At 39.3% G+C, this 20,549-nt stretch overlaps 1 protein-coding gene across 2 annotated transcripts in view; it reads right to left on the bottom strand.

Annotated features, from left to right (window-relative positions):
* Nucleotides 1-2,928: 2,928 nt before the first annotated feature.
* grb2a (growth factor receptor-bound protein 2a) overlaps nt 2,929-20,549 on the bottom strand; it is a 41,585-nt gene continuing 23,964 nt past the window's right edge. For both annotated transcript variants that reach the window (XM_037760990.1, XM_037760999.1), the window contains exons 5-8: nt 14,943-15,042; nt 10,868-10,990; nt 4,747-4,921; nt 2,929-3,983 (exon numbers count right to left, since the gene is read on the bottom strand). In XM_037760990.1, coding sequence (XP_037616918.1) covers nt 3,813-3,983; nt 4,747-4,921; nt 10,868-10,990; nt 14,943-15,042 — 569 coding nt within the window. In that variant the 3' untranslated portion in view covers nt 2,929-3,812. The remainder of the gene's footprint in view (nt 3,984-4,746; nt 4,922-10,867; nt 10,991-14,942; nt 15,043-20,549) is intronic.

Genomic DNA, 20,549 nt, shown 5'->3' with positions numbered 1-20,549 from the left:
CTTCTAGATATAAAATAAAGTAAAACAACTTTGTTATAAGACACCAGCCAGTTACAAAGAATACCAATAAATAAATCATGGACATCAACCAAGCTGGTTCCCTGCTTTGTATGGTGGCAAGTTTCTGTCTGGCCTCACTTCATGACTCTGCAGCCCTTCACCACAAAGGCAGCATCTGACCCCAGGAAGCTAAAGGCACCTGTGGGCCATTACGACCTTTTTCCTGACATCATGCCACGAAATCTCTTTTTCAGCAACAACTCATCCTCCCTCACATGGAGATCAGACTACCAAACTCCTCCACTAACACATCTCTCACCTCCACTGTCTGAGTTTTGTCTGCTCCCGCCTGAGGTGTGACTGCAAGAGCAACAGCAGGGATCTTGACCTCAAGTTGTCCTCAGCAACCGCGGTGGCTCCAGCTCAAATAAGACACGGATTACAAAGCTACAGCGTAACAGGTGGCACAGCTCGTGGGACAGATCAGAAGAAGGACAACTCCATCAGCCTGTAGCTCACATGGTGCAGGCTTCTGAGGAGACAGGAGTTGCATAATACTTCACCATCCACCTCACATTTCATACACACCTTGGGGCGAGCTGACATGTGGCTCAAGGTCGAGTCTGAGGGGGCCCACAGCCAATGCTGTGATGCTCCTCTTCCAGCTGTTGTTTCTACATCTGTCCAGAATCTGTATCTCACAGCTCCTTTAACTGTGTGGCCACGTGGTGGCGCTAACAGCTCAGAGAGGACCCACTGGTCCTCAGCACTCTTTATCTTTTAAATTCCACTGTTTGTGTGTTGAGGACTGACACGTTTAATGGAGTTTATACAGCTCTAACCGGGACCAACAAGAAGAGTGATCAGGCTGACAAGCAGGTATGTTTCAAAGACACACAAGCACAGAGGCGTTGTCACTGTCGTCTCAGCTCGGGACTCAGCTGAATAAATGCAGATTCACGCTGTGCAAGCAACTGCTGGTACACTAATTCTATGTCTCATAATGGACAGGCCCATTAAGTCAGCATCGGAAACAACGTGATGACAAAGCGTTCATCTGCCATAGTTAATTTAAATAAGATTTATAGTGTTTCCTTCTTCAGCACCTGCTTTTGTGTGGGGAAATTGTTTTGTTTTGTTTTGTTTCTTTTGTTCTTCTCAGGGAATTCAGTTTAGAGCCACGCATCAGAAGCCAGTCAATAAAGCTGTGGGAGGATCACTGCTCCCTACCAACGTATAAACCTTTAAAGTAATGAATTGTCTTTTATAGAGGTAAATGTGGGTGGAAGAATGGTGCATGCATTTGACATCCTTGTCACAAAAACCAAAGAACCTAATATTGTGTTTTGTGCAAATAAAGCACGACACCAAGGCTTTGACAAACACATTTTAGTGTTTTTACTTTTACACAAAGGATTAAACATACCACCCATACACATCCATACCAGCTCTATTAATCCCATACAATATGCAAGTGCATGGCGCCACCATGCCAATTACATCGGTATAATGCACTGCTGTGAGATAAATTAAAGATATTTGCGCAGAAGACTAATATATTAAACGAGTCTCAGCCATGTGTGTGAATTAATCACATTAGAAAATATTATTTCAGCTCATGATTTGCTTCTGAATAATCACTCAGAGATCGTCAGCTCTGACGGATGCAAGACATTAGAGCCTTGAGTTTGAAATCAGAAGTAATTGACTCAACATTGAGGAGTTCAAATGTAGATATCACACAACTGTTCTCTCCTCATCATCAGTCTTTCACTCCAGGCTCAACATGGTTTAATGAAACCACATCTCTGCATTCTGCAACAGCACCATTCATTAGCAATAAATGATTGAAAGGATGAAACATGACTCCCTTGATGAATGTTTTAGTGTTTTTATGCTGGCTATACATGTGCATTGTAGTAAATATAAAGAACACACTCCACAATGCACACACACACACACACAGTAAAAAAATTAAAATTCATATGCACGTATTTGTCTAGTATTCCCGCGGAGCAACACACTCTGCGTTGCAGTTAATCATCATCTAGGCTCCACAAACTACTTTAATTCTTACGAGTAACTATACATGCACAATGCAATTAAAAAGTGTCGCCTTCAGGGTAAAAAAAAAAAACTCTCTATGGCTAATTTCCAATTCATTAAATCCAGTCATTCAGAAACATGGGTTTTTCAAGGACGGTTGCTTACATTTGGTGGCATGCATCCATAACCTCAGAAACAAAAACTCATTAACATGGTTGACTTAAGTTTAGCAGCAAGCTCATTGGCACCTAAATGCCTATCTGAGCTGTTCAAAACACAGCTGATAAAGAAAGCAAAATCCATTATATCTGACAGCACCCACCTCCTGCATTCAATACTTTTCTGCCTCAGACAAAACTAACAGATAGAAATTCTCTTTCATGCCCTCTGACATTTCACTGCTCAACTCTGTAAAGTACAAGTAGCATCAGCACATCCCCAACCATGCCCGTTCTTTTCACTTTTATTCTAACTTTTCGTACTCCATGTGTTCACCTTTTTTTTTACTCCTGTATTAATGGGTTTTTAGTATGTGGTTATGTATTTTTTATAGGGCTGTCTATCAATTAAAATATTATCGCATGATTGTCCATAGTTAAGCAAATTTTTTATGTGTTCAAAATGTACCTTAAAGGGAGATTTGTCAAGTATTTAATACTCTAATCCACATGTGAGTGGGCAAATATGCTGCTTTATATAAATGTATGTATATATTTATTATTAGAAACCAATTGACAACACAAAACAATGACAAATATTGTTCAGAAACCCTCACAGGTACTGCATTTAGCATAAAAAAACAACATGGCAAACTGCAGCCCAACAGGCAACAACAGCTGTCAGTGTGTCAGTGTGCTGACTTGACTAAGACTTACCCCAAACTGCACTTGATTATCATAAAATGGGCATGTCTGTAAAGGGGAGACTCGTGGGTAACCATAGAACCCGTTTTCATTCACATCTTGAGGTCAGAGGTCAAGGGACCCCTTTGAAAATTGCCATGCCAGGTCATCCTCGTCAAAATTCAGCGCTAGTTTGGAGCGTTATTTAGCCTCCTTCCCGACAAGCTAGTATGACATGGTTGGTACCAATGGATTCCTTAGGTTTTTATAGTTTCTAGCTTTAAACCTGAGCCTGTTACAACCTAAAAATCTAAAGTTTCGTTAATGCATTAAAGAAATTAGTGGCGTTAAAACGAATTTGCTTCAATGCGTTATTATCGCGTTAACTTTGATGGCCCTAATTGTTTTTAGCTTAAATGTCTAGCCCAGTGAGCTACCTCTGCAAAATGCAACCAGATGTAGTAGGACATCCTGGTATTTTTGGCATACTGCATTTGAAATATTATAATATCAACTTACAAAACAAAGGATAGGGACCCCATTATTAAAATTGACGCAGCACACCACACATTACATAAAAGTAATTAAAAAATGTATCATTAAACTTATCCAGCACAATGCGTTTTGATCGTCTCAACTGGCATCTTGTCATTGATCTGTTTTTAGCAGACGTGTCCAGTGGCAGGTTTCTTTTTTCAAGGCAATAAACTCAAAATGATAGTGCGTCAATACAATAAATGATTGTTACCGCCACCACATTGAGTAAGAATAATCCACACAAAACACCCTAACCTAACCCTCTTTACTTCATTTGAGATCTGTGCAGATTTGAGGAATAACAGCCCGCCTGCTCTGCTCATCTCCGGTGTAGCACGGCCGTGTCAAAAGACATGCTTCTTTTGCTTTTCATTTCATCAGGTACGGTTACTTTTCACATTGTGTCACATAATTGTAGGGGAAACTGCCGTACTGTCCTTTGCACGTTCCTTTCCACCAGTTGGCATCAGACCGATCCACGACCTGAATGATGTCTCCAGACTTGAAGCTCAGCTCGCCGTTCTCCTTAGACTCAAAGTCAAACATCGCCCGCACACTCTACATAAGGAAAAAGATACAACAGATACAACAGTTGCAGTAGTTTGTTTTCTTTGTTACTTTGATTTAGTAACTCCTTAGTTGATTGTTAATCTGCAGTGATACAGATTTTCTTTTGAAAAACAAAATGAAATTACGGCCTGATTGAAATTTAATAAGTGAGTGATGGATGACTAATTCTTAAATTTCCTCTGGATATAGTCGGATCACTGTCATAATTTATATTCCTCTTTCATCCCCCAGGACATTCACATATAATTATGACATGGCATCATCTCTTCTCAGTATAATGGATGTTAAAAAGGAATCCCCAACAAATGCACCATTCCAGGAGACTTCTCAATCAGTGTGCACAGTTTGAAAGGAAAAAATAATTAATACAAACAAATCTTTAAAAGTGGGGATAAAAATCTTTTGGTGTCTTGACCAAGTAAATACTCCACATGAAACACACTGGATGACACCTGAGTAAACTCTGCCCCCTGATGAGGTCCATCGAATACGTCTGAAAGCTCTGGTAAAAAAAAAAAAAAAAAAAAAAACGCACATTGTGATGAGAGTTTTTTTTTAAAACTGCTGTTAAGGTCAAAATCTGATATGATCGAAAGCTCCGGATCAGCTACTAAAAGGATCTTGTGGTAATCTTGTGTGCATGCATATTTTACTGTGAGCCTTTCAGTGCACACCTCTGTCCTCTAGATTTTGTGTAAGCACGAGAGCGTGCATGTCTAAGCCCTGTAAATGTGTATTTGTCATGTCTGACCTGTGGATCATGGATTCCCTCGGTGTCTTGGAGATAGATTGTTTCGTTGCGGATCACAGAGGACGTGTAGTGATATGACATTAGTTGGTTCAATGAGTTGAACTTTACAACCCAGAGGAAATACATTCCTGAGCCGTCACGCAAGACCTTGAGGTGCTGGACAGTGTTGCCAGACCTGAGGAGGGTGAAGAACAAAGAGATTTTAAAAACATGGAGAAGGTTTTGTTATGTTTGTTGATCTTGGAAAGCTAAAAAGTGAAAAGGGCAACTTAAATAGACTAAGATGATACCTGAAAAACTTCAAAGCACCGCACAGGATGTCACATACTTTCAACTTTTTAATTTTTTTTTATTGGTGTAAAGGGCAGTACGCAAACAGGGACACAATACACAATATGTACACAATACATAGGAATAGACAGAAACAAGAGACGGACAAAACAAAGCACAACATACATAAACAAAACCAGAAAAAAACAAAAAACAATAAAATAGATAACTAGAATAACTAGAACCTCTCTGTGCAACTTGCGCCATCATCCACGTGTATTTTTGTTTATGTTGAGATCAGCTGCATCGTAAAACACTTCATTCAAACTGCACAGAAACAAAATAAAACTCACCTAAACCGTCGTCATTACTCTTTCCAACAATCACCAAGTGTGCTTTGGTTTAACTCAACTGTAATTTCACAGAGTTTAATGTGAAAAAACGATTCTACAGTTGTTCCCCCCCACCCCTCCCGCTCTCTCTCTGTCTCTCTCTCTGAAGGAAAGAAGACGGGGTCATGCGTCATCAACGCGTCATCAGTTACACTGCACATGTGTTATGAGGTCTTAATGTTCTGGCTGATTGTAATGCTTAAAATAATTCCTGAATCCAGATCGCCACCAAAATCGAATGGATTGTTCATTGTGCCACACCAGACCCTTCCAAAAAACGTCATTCAAATCCATCACAGACTTTTGGAGAAATCCTGCAAACGGACAAACAAACAAACAAACAAACCAACGCCAGTGAAAACATAACCTCCGTCCTAAACCTTCGGCCTTGGCGGAGGTAACAGTATTATTGTTATTATAAATATGCAAACCAGTCGTTGTTTCGTTGTTGCGTGTATATTTGAAACTGATAGAGAAGAGAGAGGGAAGCCTGAGCAAATACTAATAAAAAAAATATATAATAATAATAATAATAATAATAATAATAATAATAATAAAGGAAGTCTAATCCAATTTGACATTTCTTTCCCACAAATTACAATATAAACATTTCTTGTTGTGTATCAAACATTAAAAATAATGTTCTGCCACTTTAACATTTAATATTATTATTGACCTTTATTTTAAATCCAATTGAGATTGTAATCTAATTAATCAAAAGTGTACCTGAGTGCATACAAATATTCATAAAGCCAATACCAGGAAATTAATTTGCTATCAATGAAATCAAACAATTAATAAAATACAATAAAACAAGTGGACACAATGACAACACGTAAAATACAAACATCAAATGCAGGAGACAACGTTTCAAACTCCGGCTGTACGACAAGGGAGACGGTGAAAATGAAGCCATGCCATTTTCATCAAGTTGCATCATAAGTAACAGTGAGACCCAGCGAGGCCAGAGCTCAGATGAAATGTGTTTTTCACATTCTGTCCTCGCACACACGCGGTAGAAAGTGACAGCTTGCTTTGACGAAACGTTAAAGATCAATGATTGAACTGTCAGATTGACACAAAGAAGTCACCTTGGACGAGGCAGGCCTGTCAAAGAAAAACAAAACTGTCTAGACTACAATCTGTGCATCTATCCAGCTCTTAGTATATAACTTATACATTGGTGATAAAACACTTCCTTTAGCACCCCTTCAAATCCAGAGTCCACCCACACAGGAAGACATTTTGACATGTTACAGGTGTAAATGATCAAATTAATGATGGCTAAATTCTAGTTAGCTGCTTCAGCTTCAGTGTCCTGCTAGGCTCCCTGTCACACTGTCATGACTTACTGGGACACTTGAATAGAACAGAGCCGTCATTAATGTTATTAGTAACACCTGTGTTTTTCCTACTATGACAAGTCAAAAAATGTCTCAAGCCTGTGTGATCACACACAGGGGGCTTGATTGTTAAAGGCAGGGTCGGTAATGATGAGAAAACTAACAAGAGATTTAAAAAAAAATATTCAACCGAAAAAAGCAAGCCCAGTGTTGCCAACTCTTTTCCAATGAAAGTAGCAAGCAGCACGAGCTCCAAAAGTCTCTAAATCTAACCAAGAAAGTCTGCAATTTTCTTTTTATTTGTCAGAGCATTTGATTTATCGTTTGCTGTGTCAGGATGTAATGAAAATTTCAACAAATATAACTATATTATTCGCAAATTTTTTATGTTCAAAATGTCCATTAAAGGGAGATTTGTCAAGTATTTAATACTCTTATTAACATGGGAGTGGACAAATATGCTTGCTTTGTGCAAATGTATGTATATATTTATTACTGGAAATCAATTAACAACACAAATAAAAGACAAATATTGTCCTGAAACCCTCACAGGTACTGCATTAAGCATAAAAGATATGCTCGAATCATAACACGACAAACTCAAGCCCAACAGGCAACAACAGCTGTCTGTGTGTCAGTGTGCTGACTTGACTATGACTTGCCCCAAACTGCATGTGATGATCATAAAGTGGGCATGTCTGTAAAGGGGAGACTCGTGGGTACCCATAGAACCCATTTTCATTCACATACAGTATCTTGAGGTCAGAGGTGAAGGGACCCCTTTGAAAATGGCCAAAATGTAGTGCACGTTTGGAGCGCTATTTAGCCTCCTTTGTTACAAGATAGTAGTATGGTTGGATATTTATGAATGGATTCCTTAGGTTTTCTAGTTTTATATGATACCAGTATCTTCACTCTAGCTTTAAAACTGAGCCCGCTCCAACCTTAAAACCGCAGGTTGCGTTAATGCGTTAAAGAAACAAGTGCAGTTAAAACAAATTTGCGTTAACGCGTTATTATCGTTTTAACTTTGACAGCACTAAATATAACAAAAAGTGCATTTGAACAGTGCTATAAACCCTTAAAGGGAAAATGTGAACATTTGGCCATGATGGCAAACTGCTTGTTTCATGGCGGGGGAACCTGTTTATTGTTGCAGCAGGTATAACGTTGAAACTCTATCAGCTGATAATCAAACAGCAGCAGGTGGTCGAGATGCAGTGGTTAACTTAAATGTGATCTTTTTCTCAAGTGTTGACAGAGACGGTATAGTGCCTTTTCCGTTTGTATTCAGCTATTGGAGCCACCTAATCCTCCCATGACAGAGCAGCAGGTTGTTTGGGGCCCTTGAGACCAAAACATTCAGGCAGCCACTGTCAACTCATCAACTCTAAAATGTCAAATCAGGACGTTTCCCTCAGGTGGCTTTCAAAGTGGTAATTAAACTTAGATCCACAGCATCCTCTTGTGTTTCTGATCCAGTCTGTCTGTCTGTCTGTTAGCAGCATATCTAAAAAAAGATAATTCAGTAAAGATCTGGTGGAAAGTAGCCTAAGGTTATGGGCCAGTGGAGAACTGAAGGGTAGAAATGCTCTTTACAAAATGGCCATTTATAAAGTGCTTTATAGGAAGGAAGGATCGACTTGATGGCAAAAATAAATCACACAGGTTGACGACACCCGAATAATCTAATTATTTCCTACTGTCAGTTTTCTTGTAATTCTCATTATTGAGTCGGAGCTTCCTGTGGCTTTGTGTGCTCAGAAGCAAAGAGGCCAAAATACTTTTTTTGACAATAGCCGCTAGATGGCGCTGCGGTAACGCTAGCCTGTAACCCAGAACACTTAAATAGCCCTCATTTAACTCATTATGTACTAAAAGTTGTAAAATGAACTAATAACCGAATCCAGAGTTGTTTTCCTTTGCACAATGAACGTGTATCAGACCCACGGGACTGCACCGCCCTGCACGCTCTTATGACATGTCCGGTTCTGCCAGCTTCATGCCAGCTGTGTGCGGCTGTAATAACGGATATATTGCCTGTAATTCATCACTTTTATGATCTTATAATACACCAAGGGGCTGTATGCTGTAAGCCTGTACCGTGGAGGATGTATTAATGTCTCTGTTCCCAAACAACCGGCTATCTGCCAGTTGTAGCACACACGAAATGAACAGAACTTAACACAGTTTTAACGTTTGGCTATTTATGGGGCTCAGAGGGTAGAGCAGGTCGTCCACCAATCGGAAGGTCGGTGGTTCGACCCCGGAGTGTCCTTGAGCAAGACACTTAACCCCAAATTGCTCCCGAAGGCATAGCCATCGGTGTGTGAATGAGTATTTAGATTAGATCCTGATGGGCAAAGTTGGCACCTTAGCAGCCTCTGCCATCAGTGTATGAATGTGTGTGTGAATGGGTGAAGGCTGACATGTAGTGTAAAGAGCTTTGAGTGGTCGGAGGACTGTGGTGTTTTGGGGATTCGATTTTGGAGGTCCTTTACATTAAACAGATTGAGATTGCTCTCAAAATCTGTGTGCTGGATTTTTCTAACTTCCATTTATGTCCATTGCTCACTTTATGCTCCTCTGGGAAGTAGCCGGGCAAAACTGTTTAATAAGTAAGTAGGCTAAGTAAATAGTTATAATAGTATGCATATTTATAATATGTTATTGTTCAACACAGGCCATTTTGGTAGAGACATTAAATATATGACAATGAAATATAAATAAAATTGCTTTTCTATTGTACAGCACTTTATAGGCGGACGTTTTACTGGCGTCCTTTGGTCGCTTTCAGTCCAAAATGGCAGAAGCATAGCTTTCGCTGCTGGGCGCTGGCGTTGCAATGGAACGAACAATTGACTTTCACTTCTTAGCGATATACGTCCTTTGGCACTGATCCGTTTGTTGGCATGGTCAGCCCCAAAGAGTGTCCCTCCCAATATCTGAAGGCCAGGCTGAACCTGTACTAAAGAGACACCACGCCCTGCATTTAGACAGTTCTTTTCAGCTCATTGCAAAATGTCCAAATATACTGACAAAAGTTCAGTGTTGCTTTTCTTGGTTTGGCTTCTATTACTTGGGCTCTGTGTGCTTTATCCGGTGAGATGATGGGATTTTGCAGCTACATTTGTGACAAGAGAAACCCCAGCTGTCTCTCTCATTGTATGGTTCTGGCGGGCAATACTGTAGAGGTCAGGATGGCATGTTGAATCTCTATAAAAAGGTCACAGTCTAGTATGAGGGGTGATTTATTTTTCCACTTCAACACATATTGGACAAATATTAGAGGAAACTAAGACAAGACAAAGACACAAAGTGAAAGCCAGGAGATGCTGAGCCTCTGGATTGGCCTATGCCCCCCCCCCTTATACACTCGTAAATGAACTCACACTTTCACTTCAGACACAGATCTCCATATTTTTGATTGAGTGATCAAGATGACCTTATTACAGTGGGACAGTCCTAATTTGTATGCATTTGAAACAGTGTCCTTGTCCTCACAATTGCACTTGAAATTAAGTTTGGATTTTAAAAAGTGATGGCTGTAAAACGTGTCTGTCGGGGTGAATCTAGGCTGCAGGGCCTAGACAGATTGAATCACTGCTGTAATAGAAAAAAACATTTTTAGTCTCTGTCTGTCTGCCTTCTATATTATGAGGGAAATAGCTGCAGCCTCTGAAAAGTTCAGCGTCTCATACACAAAAGAACAATGTTCTCTCTTTTTCCGCGCCGAGGCTCACGACTATTTCAATAATAAATTTAATTTGGAAGATGAGTTGTAAATCTTCATTTCCTCATTGTGTAATTAGTTTATTATCACTGGTTTCATTTAGAGCACACTCAATTAACCGTGTTATCTTCAGAACACAATAAACAGTTGTAGGACTGTAAATTGTATCAGTGATAAATGATAACGATAAAGAGAGAATCGTTAATTGTGTTTTAAAGGGCAAATTAATTTCCCCAAACTTTTAAAATTAATAAAAAAATAAGGCCTTTTGGAAATTGGCATATTGGAGAAAAAAAAGGATAAAATATCAGCAGAGACGTGTGTGTGCGCTACAGCAAATAGAAAATGTACCTCAGGGTGGATTAATTGTAATATCAACTGACTTGACAGAGAGGATGAAATCCCCCGGAGTGGACTCGCTCCTTCGGATGAGGAAGGCTCCGTTTTCTCTTTGTTTGCTCAGCAGGTCTTCAGCTTCGACTTGATTCATGGACCCATAATACCAGCTGTCAAAGTCAGCAGAACAAATAAAAAACAGTCACTGACACTTGAATCATCATACTGTCAAATAAATTAGAGTATAGCTGCCGTTGAGGATAAGAAACTAGACACTTCTGAGGCGAGAGGAGTTCTTGTTGCTAGAATCATAAACACAAAAGTCAACCACAAACAAACTGCAGAAAACACAGAATCTCTGGCAGCTGATTGTTTCGGCATGATAATAATTACTAGTTTTGCTTTTTTCCTGCCATGTTTGCTGCTTATGATGACTCACTAAATCTGGGAACAGGTGACAGAAAATGAAATCCATAAAAAGTCTCATGATATAATCAAATCATCAGTTTCTAATTAACCTTCATGAAAATAATATAGTTTACTGAGTTGAGTTGAACCGAATTAATTAAGGAATGTCACTCATAAAAGTCTAATATAATGCTGAAATACGTGCTGGTTTCAAGCAGTGGATGGCCGGAAAACCAGAAGTATACTTGGTAAGTTCTACTGCATAGTGTAATATCACCTTGTACGTTAGCAGCGTATCTCAAATTACTTAAACCTGCAGTAGGTAGAATGTTTTTGGCATCATTTCAGACAGAGAGAGCGTTCCTATTGGATGTTCATTCAACAGAGGCAGCTGTCAATCACACACAATCTCTGATAAAACGGTCAAACTAGGTAGCGCTTATCAAATATGAATACATTTTCTGTTACTGTAATGCCTATTTATCACCTGAAGTGTTTTCAGAATCATCTTGTAGTGTACTGTTTAGCTGTAAAACGAGAAAGTTTGCTCCGGCTGGTGGGCGGTGCTTGGTATTTCCTCAACTGATGGCGGCGGGGTCACAAACGTTCTCATTTTACAGCTAAACAGTACACTACAAGATGCTTCTTAAAAACATTTGAGGCGAGAAATAGGCATTACAGTAACAGAATATTGATTCATATTTGATCAGCGCTGCCTAGTTTGACCGTTTGATCAGAGTTTGCGAGTGATTGACAGCTGCTCAGAGACGGCAGGCTCCAGCTCGGCTCTGATTGGTTGTTTTCCTCCGGTCTGTGAAATCTTGCAGATGCCATTAGGAGCACTGGAGGATACCGGAGGACACAGAGGCACATGATTCTTTTCAGATTACTTGTCTCATGCACTACTGTCAGATTATAGTGACCGTTTTATAAAAATAACTTTTGTATTTTTTTTATCATAGTTGCTCCAATTCTACTCACTGCAGCTTTAAGGGAATTAAATAATATTCTGATGGAAAGTAAGGTTAGGAGCCAGTAAAGAACTGAAGGGTAGAAATGCTCTTTGAAGATGGCCATTTATAAGGAAGGATCGTCTTGATGGCTTGACGACACCTTCTTTCATTTATTGATTCGGAGCTTCCTGTGGCTTCATGTGCTCAGAAACACTGATCTGTTTGTTGGCTGAAGTCTTCAAAAGGACACGGACAGCCCCGAGGGGTGTCCTTCCCCGGACCTGAAAGCCAGGCTGAACTTGTACTAATGAGACACCCTAGAGACAAAAACAAAGGGCTCTTTACAAAATTTCCAAATATACCTGGAAGTTTCCCTCGGTTGGCTGACAAAGTGGTAATTAAACTTAGTGCCACAATATCCTGAAAATTTTTCCATGAAAGTTCACAGTACAAATGTTGCTTTTCTTCTTTTGGCTACTATTATTTGGCAAATTGTTATCGTGTTGTTGTTGTGACAAAAAAAAACATTTGTCGCTCTCCTTTTTGTGGTTCTGACAGGCGTTATTATAGAGGTCAGAATGGTGAAGCCAGGACGTGTGAAGGTGTTGCTTTTAAAATCCTAAAAAAAAAAAACTTCTGATGTGTAACTGATGTGTCCACCCAATCTGGGTATGGATGGAAAGACTGAATTTTGAGGAGTCCGGGATGGGACAGCCTCCTCGACCTTTAATATCACATCAGCTTTGAAATGTGGACTTTGATGTGTACGGCCCCTGAATTGAGTTGCAGCATGCTGTGTGTGTGTTATCCCTGCAGTACCGTACAACCTGTCCAGAATATTTCCCCAAAATGATTCCCTTTTGATTTATATATCCACAGTTCTGAACTAGTTTTATTTAGTTTTAGTTTTTACTCAAATATGGTACTTAAATACAATTTTGAGGTACGTGACTTTACTTGAGCATTTCCATTTTCTGCTACTTTATACTTCTACTCCGCTACATTTCAGAGGAAACTATCATACTACTCCATTACATTTAGATAACTTTACTTACTAGTTACTTTTCAGAGTCATGTTTTCATAAAACACATAATGATAAGCTTATAAAATACAATATATTGTTTAAGATTAAACCAGTGGTTTCCAAACTTTTTGGCGTCTGATTTCTTACGTCTGTCTGACCCCTAGGTTGGGAACCACCGGACTAAACTGTATATGAAGCAGTTGTTTAAATTAAAATGCTGTTTACACATTGATGAATCTGTATTAACAATCTATAATGTGATATACTGTATAGTAATGCCAGTAGTATGCCAGTCAATGGCCATTTTTTTGCAGAACGAGTATTTTTACTTTTGATCCTTTAAGTACATTTTGCGAGTCATATTTTTAGACTTTTACTTAACTAAGATTTTAAATGCAGGACTTCTGGTGGGGAATGATAGCGCATTTTTACATTGTTGTATTGTTGCTTTTATTTTAGCAAAGGATCTGAATTCTTCCTCCATACAACAAAAGACAGGGTTTCCACCTCTGGGACAGGGGTTTGCATCCCGTGTGAAACCAACAATGAGTAGTTGTCTTTGTGTTCGTAGTTATTTTAACCAAAAATACAATGCGTTTCCTTAAACTTAACTTAGTGTTTTTTTTTGCCTAAACCAAAAGAAGTTGTAGTTTTGTGGCCTAAACCTAAAGAAGCCTTTTTGTTTGAATTCAAAACATGACGTTTCATTCAGTTTTACATGTTAGAACGTGTTGCTTTTAAGTTTCACTTTCACTTTCACAACGTAATAGGCGTAGTAGGCCCCTAATGACCCATATCTATGGCGCTTATAACGACTGATAACGCCTATTTAATGGCCTGATAACAGTCGAATCGGTTGTACCAACTGAGTACTCACGCTCACTCCTCCCTTTCCAAGACTGTGGTAACGTGAACCGTCGTTTGTAACAAAGTGACTTTCTTATTATGTCACATCTTGATTTATGTGCTTTCATCTAAGTGCCTTTAAGAAATGCCAATTTCAGTTCAATTCTACTATTCAGTGCGCCACAGCTGGGATTAAATGAGATGTGAGGGAGCACAGTTACATTCCCACCATCAAAACAGGTCTTAAAGTCAAAGAAAATCAATATTGGGTGAGACTTTATAATGAACTGCTGTGCTGTTGTAGTGCCACGGTGATCAAGAAAGAGATTCAGGTCAGTCAAGGATAAGACTCTTCACTCCCTTGTACCGCTTCATCGTGGTATGCAGCATTAGAGAATATCTTTTTATTTGTATCGTTTAAGTTGTTTGTGATTGACTGAATGATGGAAAAGTTGTATTATTTAAAAAATTCAACAATCTTTTATTCATTTGAAATGCCTATGTGATGTTTTATTGCCTGCCCTAGGTATTTAGGTGTCTGGCTATTTACCTGTATGTTAAATCACTCCATTGTAGTTAAATTGGAAACACAAACTATGTTTACTTTGACTACTGTAATATTGATTTTACTCTAAACAAGACAACCCCTTAAAGCTGCAGTGGGTAGAAATGGAGAAACTATGATTGCTTATCATTGTAAATGGATCATCTTTGGACTTGGTTGGACACAACAAGCAATCTGAACATATTACCTTGGGCTCTGAGCAAAAGGACATTTTCATTATTGTCTTAACACTTTATAGACCAAGCAATTGGACAAATAAGTCGATAATGAAAATCAATTGATGCAACACTACTGAAATGTTTCATTTCCTTCAATCATGACTTACCCATGTGGTTTAACTTGGACACAATTCTTGGGAATCATGCCTTCTTTCCCACACTGCTCTGCTTTGTAAAAGTTGTCGTCACAGTATAAATCCAAAATCTGCAGAAATGACAGAGAAAAAGAAGATACTGCAATTGAGGAAAAAAAATGACAGAGCTTACACAGGTGGTTCATTTTTATCCACATAGAGAGGTCAAGAGGTCCAGTGATGTCAAAAACCGACTGATCTCTAATACTGCACAGCCATTGCCAAATACGGACACTGTCTGTGCAAAAGGAAATTCTGTTTTGAAGAACCACGGAGAGCAATTCCTCTCCAGGTCCCCTGCTGGAGTTTGAATCCCTGCTGTTGACTCAAGATGTTATGTAGTTCTGGAGAGTGTGTCTGTGAGACGAGAGGGCAAAGTGAGAAAAACAGTCGGGGGCTCTGTGTGGCCATCAAAAAGTCAGACAACCTGAGGGGCTTTATCTGAAGTCTCCGAACTCCCCAGCAGATAATGACTGTTTATCCGAACGTCTGCAGCTATCATCTCTCTCAAACAGAGCCGCTGAACATTTTCTATTGCGGATGGGAATGAAATAAAAGCTTTCAGATGAATAGAGCAATGAAGGCAGAGATATATAGCCTCAGGGTAGCCCGAGACTCCCCCTACTTCACACAATATAATCAGACAGAAATGGCAGAATATCATCTTGAAACACAAAGAGATATTTGTATAAATCAAATCAGTCTACGCTAACACTCATCGTCATTATTATTTTCTCCCAGACATGCTTATGATGACTTAAAAGCCTCATTTTCAATACATTCCCACTTGACAGGTTGTCTCTTATACAGAGCGAGTTATCTGCCACCAGCCGCGATGCAAATTAAAAGCCATTCAACCTGGACAGGTCGCACTGTGCATGAAGCTCCAACTGTGACAGAAATGTGTTGCATCCATACTTGCCAACTTTGAGACTTCACAAATTGCCAGAACATGACATGACACAAATAGGGAGGATTTCAAAACCAAAGCTCTGTGGGTCCTCCCCCAGAAAGATCTGAGTTTCAGAGACTTTTAAAGAATGAAAATAACAAAATTATTAAGTACAGTGCAACAGCTTTTTTTGTTAAATAAGCCTTCTTTTAATTTAACTTTTAATTCTCAGGAAAGAAAACTGAATAATTTGCCCCACAGGTGTGAACCTGTGTGAATATCTGGTATGAACTAGGTTAATAGTCATCAGTTTTCATTCATTAATTCGGTGTTTGCGCCTGCTTGAGTATTATTTTCTCTAGTACTCTCCATTTCTCTCTCCTTCTCTCACTCAACTGAAGGTCCTTTCAGACACAACATGACAACGACACCACTGCGTTCTGAAACCCGTTATTTCTAATGGTTCCATGCCAAGACAGTTTTGCTGTGATGCTGTGATTGAAAAGACATTTTGGTGTAGATCTATTGCCATCAGGGTGGAAACAGTAGGGCTTATACACACTGAAAAAAAAAAAGGTGTGAAAAATTGCCATAAATTGGGAGAAATGCGGGAGAATTGTGACCCCGGGAGGAAACCAGGAGAGGGCAATGAAAAACGGCAGTCTCCCAGGAAGAAGGAGGGTTTGTAAGTATGGTAGCATCATGCATTATGAACAGTTTATAAGATAAAGTTTGCAGACTTTTACAGGAAACATATAAATTCACACACTGAAAAAGCAGCGTCAGCCTCCTCCTGCAGGATTATTCCCCTTAGGGGTTTCCAAACCACAATAATCAGTTTTACTGCTCACTGATGGAGCTCCAGGGACTCAATCATTCAGGCTCACAGTGAAACAAGAAAATATAAACTGAAGTGACCACTCGGACCACTGGAGAATACTGCATCTGGTTCAGAAAACAAACATTTTGTTCTACCGTTGAAGTGGTGCCACTGTTTCCTGGTGGAAAATAACTTAAAACTAAGTATGACTGTAAATTGTAAATACACCTGATTTATGAATCAAATGTGGTTTAAATGAGGGTACATTGTTGCATTGTATTGAAAGGAGATAATAACTTTATCCGTTGCCACAAAAGAGGAGCTTCCATTTTGCTGTAAATTGTGTATTTTTGGATGTTTCCCAGTAAACTGTAAGCTTAACAATATGAATAAGAAGATGGTTATATTCTGTTTACTTGAAGCTAAACATAAAATTGCTCTGTCATGGAAATCCATGAATAGACCAAGCAAACAGAGTTGGGATGATGGATTGTTGCATCGTCTGGCTATGGAGAAACTTACTTATATATTAAGAGGGAAATACAACACTTTTTTTTTATAAGATTTGGGACTCATTCATGAAATTTCTGAAGGGGGAAGATTTTGCTAAGACCTTGTCGTGATCTATTGTTAATTTTTTTTTATTTTCTTATATATATATTTTTAATTCTGAGCGGTTTTGTTATTAATATGAGTCTGATTTTTTTTCTACAAAGATGTGGTCTTAGTACCTTGTCAACAAGTATGACAGCATAATTTTAATGCAGCATACTTTTCACTCTTATGTGAGTAGATATTTAAAGAATAATCATTACTTTTACTCTGTTACATTTGGATGCATTCATCGCGCTACTTTTATTTATTACTTTACGCATTCATGATCCGTTTAGAGGCAGGTGGTCAGCTGGTCTCAGGTCTGCTGGCGCTCTGTTATCCTACCACAGCCACGCCGTTTTAACCACAGATGGTCTTCCTCAGGTCAAAGTGAGGAAGTGAACACACCTGTATTTAATAGGCGATTAACAATGAAGCATCACAGCATTATCTCCTAATGAGTCTAAATGAGTCACCTGCTGAGAGACATTTTCAGAAAGATAAGAGACTGATTTGTTTTCAGGTGACTGGAGATCCCTGTCTGTGATGAGAACTGTGACTTAGGACATCTATACTTAAATATATACTTATACTATATTTGAGTACTTTTTCTTTTGCAAAGAATAAGAGCACAAGTCACAGTGTGTGGGTGTATATAACTTATGCACATGCAGACATAATTTGAGGTCTGGTGAGGATACACATGTAGAGTCCGACAGGTCAGCATGATGATGATCATCATCCCCACTGGGGAAGATTTTCTCCCTGCAAATTTTCTGAAACCCAGTAATTGCACAACAGAAGACACTACTTATAACTATTATGATTCAAGGCATAGTTTGAGAAGACAGCTAGAGAAAGCAAATGTAATGAGATAATGACCTTTAAGACAAAAGACCACAGAGAGAAGAAGAGAGAGGAGAAATGTTTGGCAAAAAATATTCTTTCAACCCAAACACTGTTTTTAAAACAATGCAGCACTTCCTGATGTGGAAGGCTGATAAGTTGTTCTTTCTTTTATAGATCTACACAGAGACCTTGATAAAACAAAGGGAATTTGGGGGGGAAAATATTATAAATTTAAAGATGAGTGGATCAAATAGAATTGCAAATTGTTGCACCATCTCGTCTGTCGGGTTTTGATCATTTTGTTTGTTTTGTTTTGTTTGTTTTGTTTGACAAACAGGTCGATGCACTTAGAACAGGTAGAAGCCAGTTGATGGGGGTCACATCACTTTAGGCTATACTGCTTTTTGAAAGGACGCTTTCATCTCAGTGGGACATCTCTTCTAAAGCCACAAAACAATGGTCAATGCTGGTTTGTTTGATCACATAACCTGTTGTTCATCTTTTTCTTTTTGTCTATGGGCCTCTTCTGAATTGTTCATGAGGAAAAAAAATCCTAGTTATTATTTATCAAGAGTTTAACACTCAAAAACTCAGCTATTCTGCTTCATCCGTGTGTTAGTGTGGTTGGATCAGATTCGATAGATAGTGCCGATGTTCAGCTTCCCGCTGTGTTACCGGCATCCGGAGCTCCCCGCCACTCATTTGCAGGCGAGACACGGCATTTCGCGTCAACCAGCAGAGTATTGCCGGCGGGTGAGCGGAGATCTCTGGGCGCCGGTAACACGGATTGAAAATCGGCAAAAGTTTCCCTTTAAACAACCACTGACTATTGCTGACAGTTGGGTCACGAGAACTGGACTCTGTCAAAGTCAAACACTTTGTATGGGCGTCAACCACCCAAACCTTCAAATCCAAACTTTTTGATGGACTATGAAAACTAAAATCCCAGTCCCTCTCCCTGCAACGTGCGAGTCTGACCGTTCCATGTGTCTGCAAAGGGGTATTTGACATGAAAGAAAACATGTCCTTTTCCACACTGTCAAACGCATGAATGCTCTCCTGGCTATATATTTGGTTAGTGAAGTGCACAATTGGAAGAGCCGGTCTCTTCCAATTGTGCCTGCAGCACTTAGGCCTTAAAGAAAATGACACTTTTTCCAAGTGGTTTTGTCACCGCAATCTGTGTTAAAGGCTCGTGGATCACTACAAATAGTCGGCAATTTTGAATTTTCAAAAACCTCTCAGATCCTCATTTGAAATGCTTAAAGCTTCAGTAGGCAGAATATTTTTGGCATTATTGGGCAAAAAATCCATAATAACCTTTCAGCATATTGTAATTCAAGTGCTCTGAGAGAAAACTAGACTTCTGCACCTCCTCATGGCTCTGTTTTCAGTCTAGCCAATGACAGAAGACTTTGACCAATCACAGGTCATTTCAGAGAGAGAGCATTCCTATTGGCTGTGCTTGGTATTTCCTCAACAGATCTCAACATGGCTGCCAGGTCACAAACTTTCTCATTTTACAGCTAAACAGTACACTACAAGATGTTTCTGAAAACATTTGAGGTGAGAAATAGGCATTACAGTAACAGAATATTGATTCATATTTGATCAGCATTGCCTAGTTTGACCGTTTCATCGGAGTTCACGAGTGATTGACCAGATCAGCTCTAAATAGTTGTTTTCCTCCGGTCTGTGAAATCTTGCAGATGCCATTAGGAGCACTGGAGGACACCGGAGGACACAGAGGCACATGATTTTTTTCAGACTACCTGTCTCATGTACTACTGTCAGGATATAGTGACCGTTTTATAAAAATAACTTTTTTAATCATATCGGCTCCATTTCGACCCACTGCTGCTTTAAATCTGCACATACAACAAATTTACAGTATATTGCGGACCATCAATATCAACAATCACAATCTGAAAATCAATCAACACTGATCTGCTTGGTCTTTGCATCCTCTAGTCAAGTGCTACCTTTCGTAAAACATTTAATCAGACTGTGACGCTTTCCCAAAACTACTCAAAGACTCGTCTCCTCCTCTTCCTTCGGGTGTGCAGTAAACGGCTCTGCTGTCCACTTTACCAGCACAGGCTATCAATTTCCCCGGAACTCTGAGGGATAGAAGAATAAACTCAATTTGCACTAATAGCCTGACAACACTCGGTTATCGGGCTCATCAAGCTATAAGAAATAGATAGCAGAAGTAAGAGTTAGAAGAACAGGTGACAGAATAATACATTGTTCACCGAACCACTTATTTTGTACTGCTTTCAATGTCTTTTGCTCAATCCACATTCATCTTTTGTTAAAGAATCCATCTCTGTCTCTGTAATCAAAACCTTAATAGCATAGGCATCAATGGCTAATGGGCTGTCATGATGCAAGATAAGGTGACAAACACTAAATAGGGAGAATG

Source organism: Sebastes umbrosus, chromosome 3 (assembly GCF_015220745.1).
Source record: "Sebastes umbrosus isolate fSebUmb1 chromosome 3, fSebUmb1.pri, whole genome shotgun sequence".
Lineage (NCBI taxonomy): Eukaryota > Metazoa > Chordata > Actinopteri > Perciformes > Sebastidae > Sebastes > Sebastes umbrosus.
This window is presented reverse-complemented; position numbering and strand designations above follow the sequence as displayed.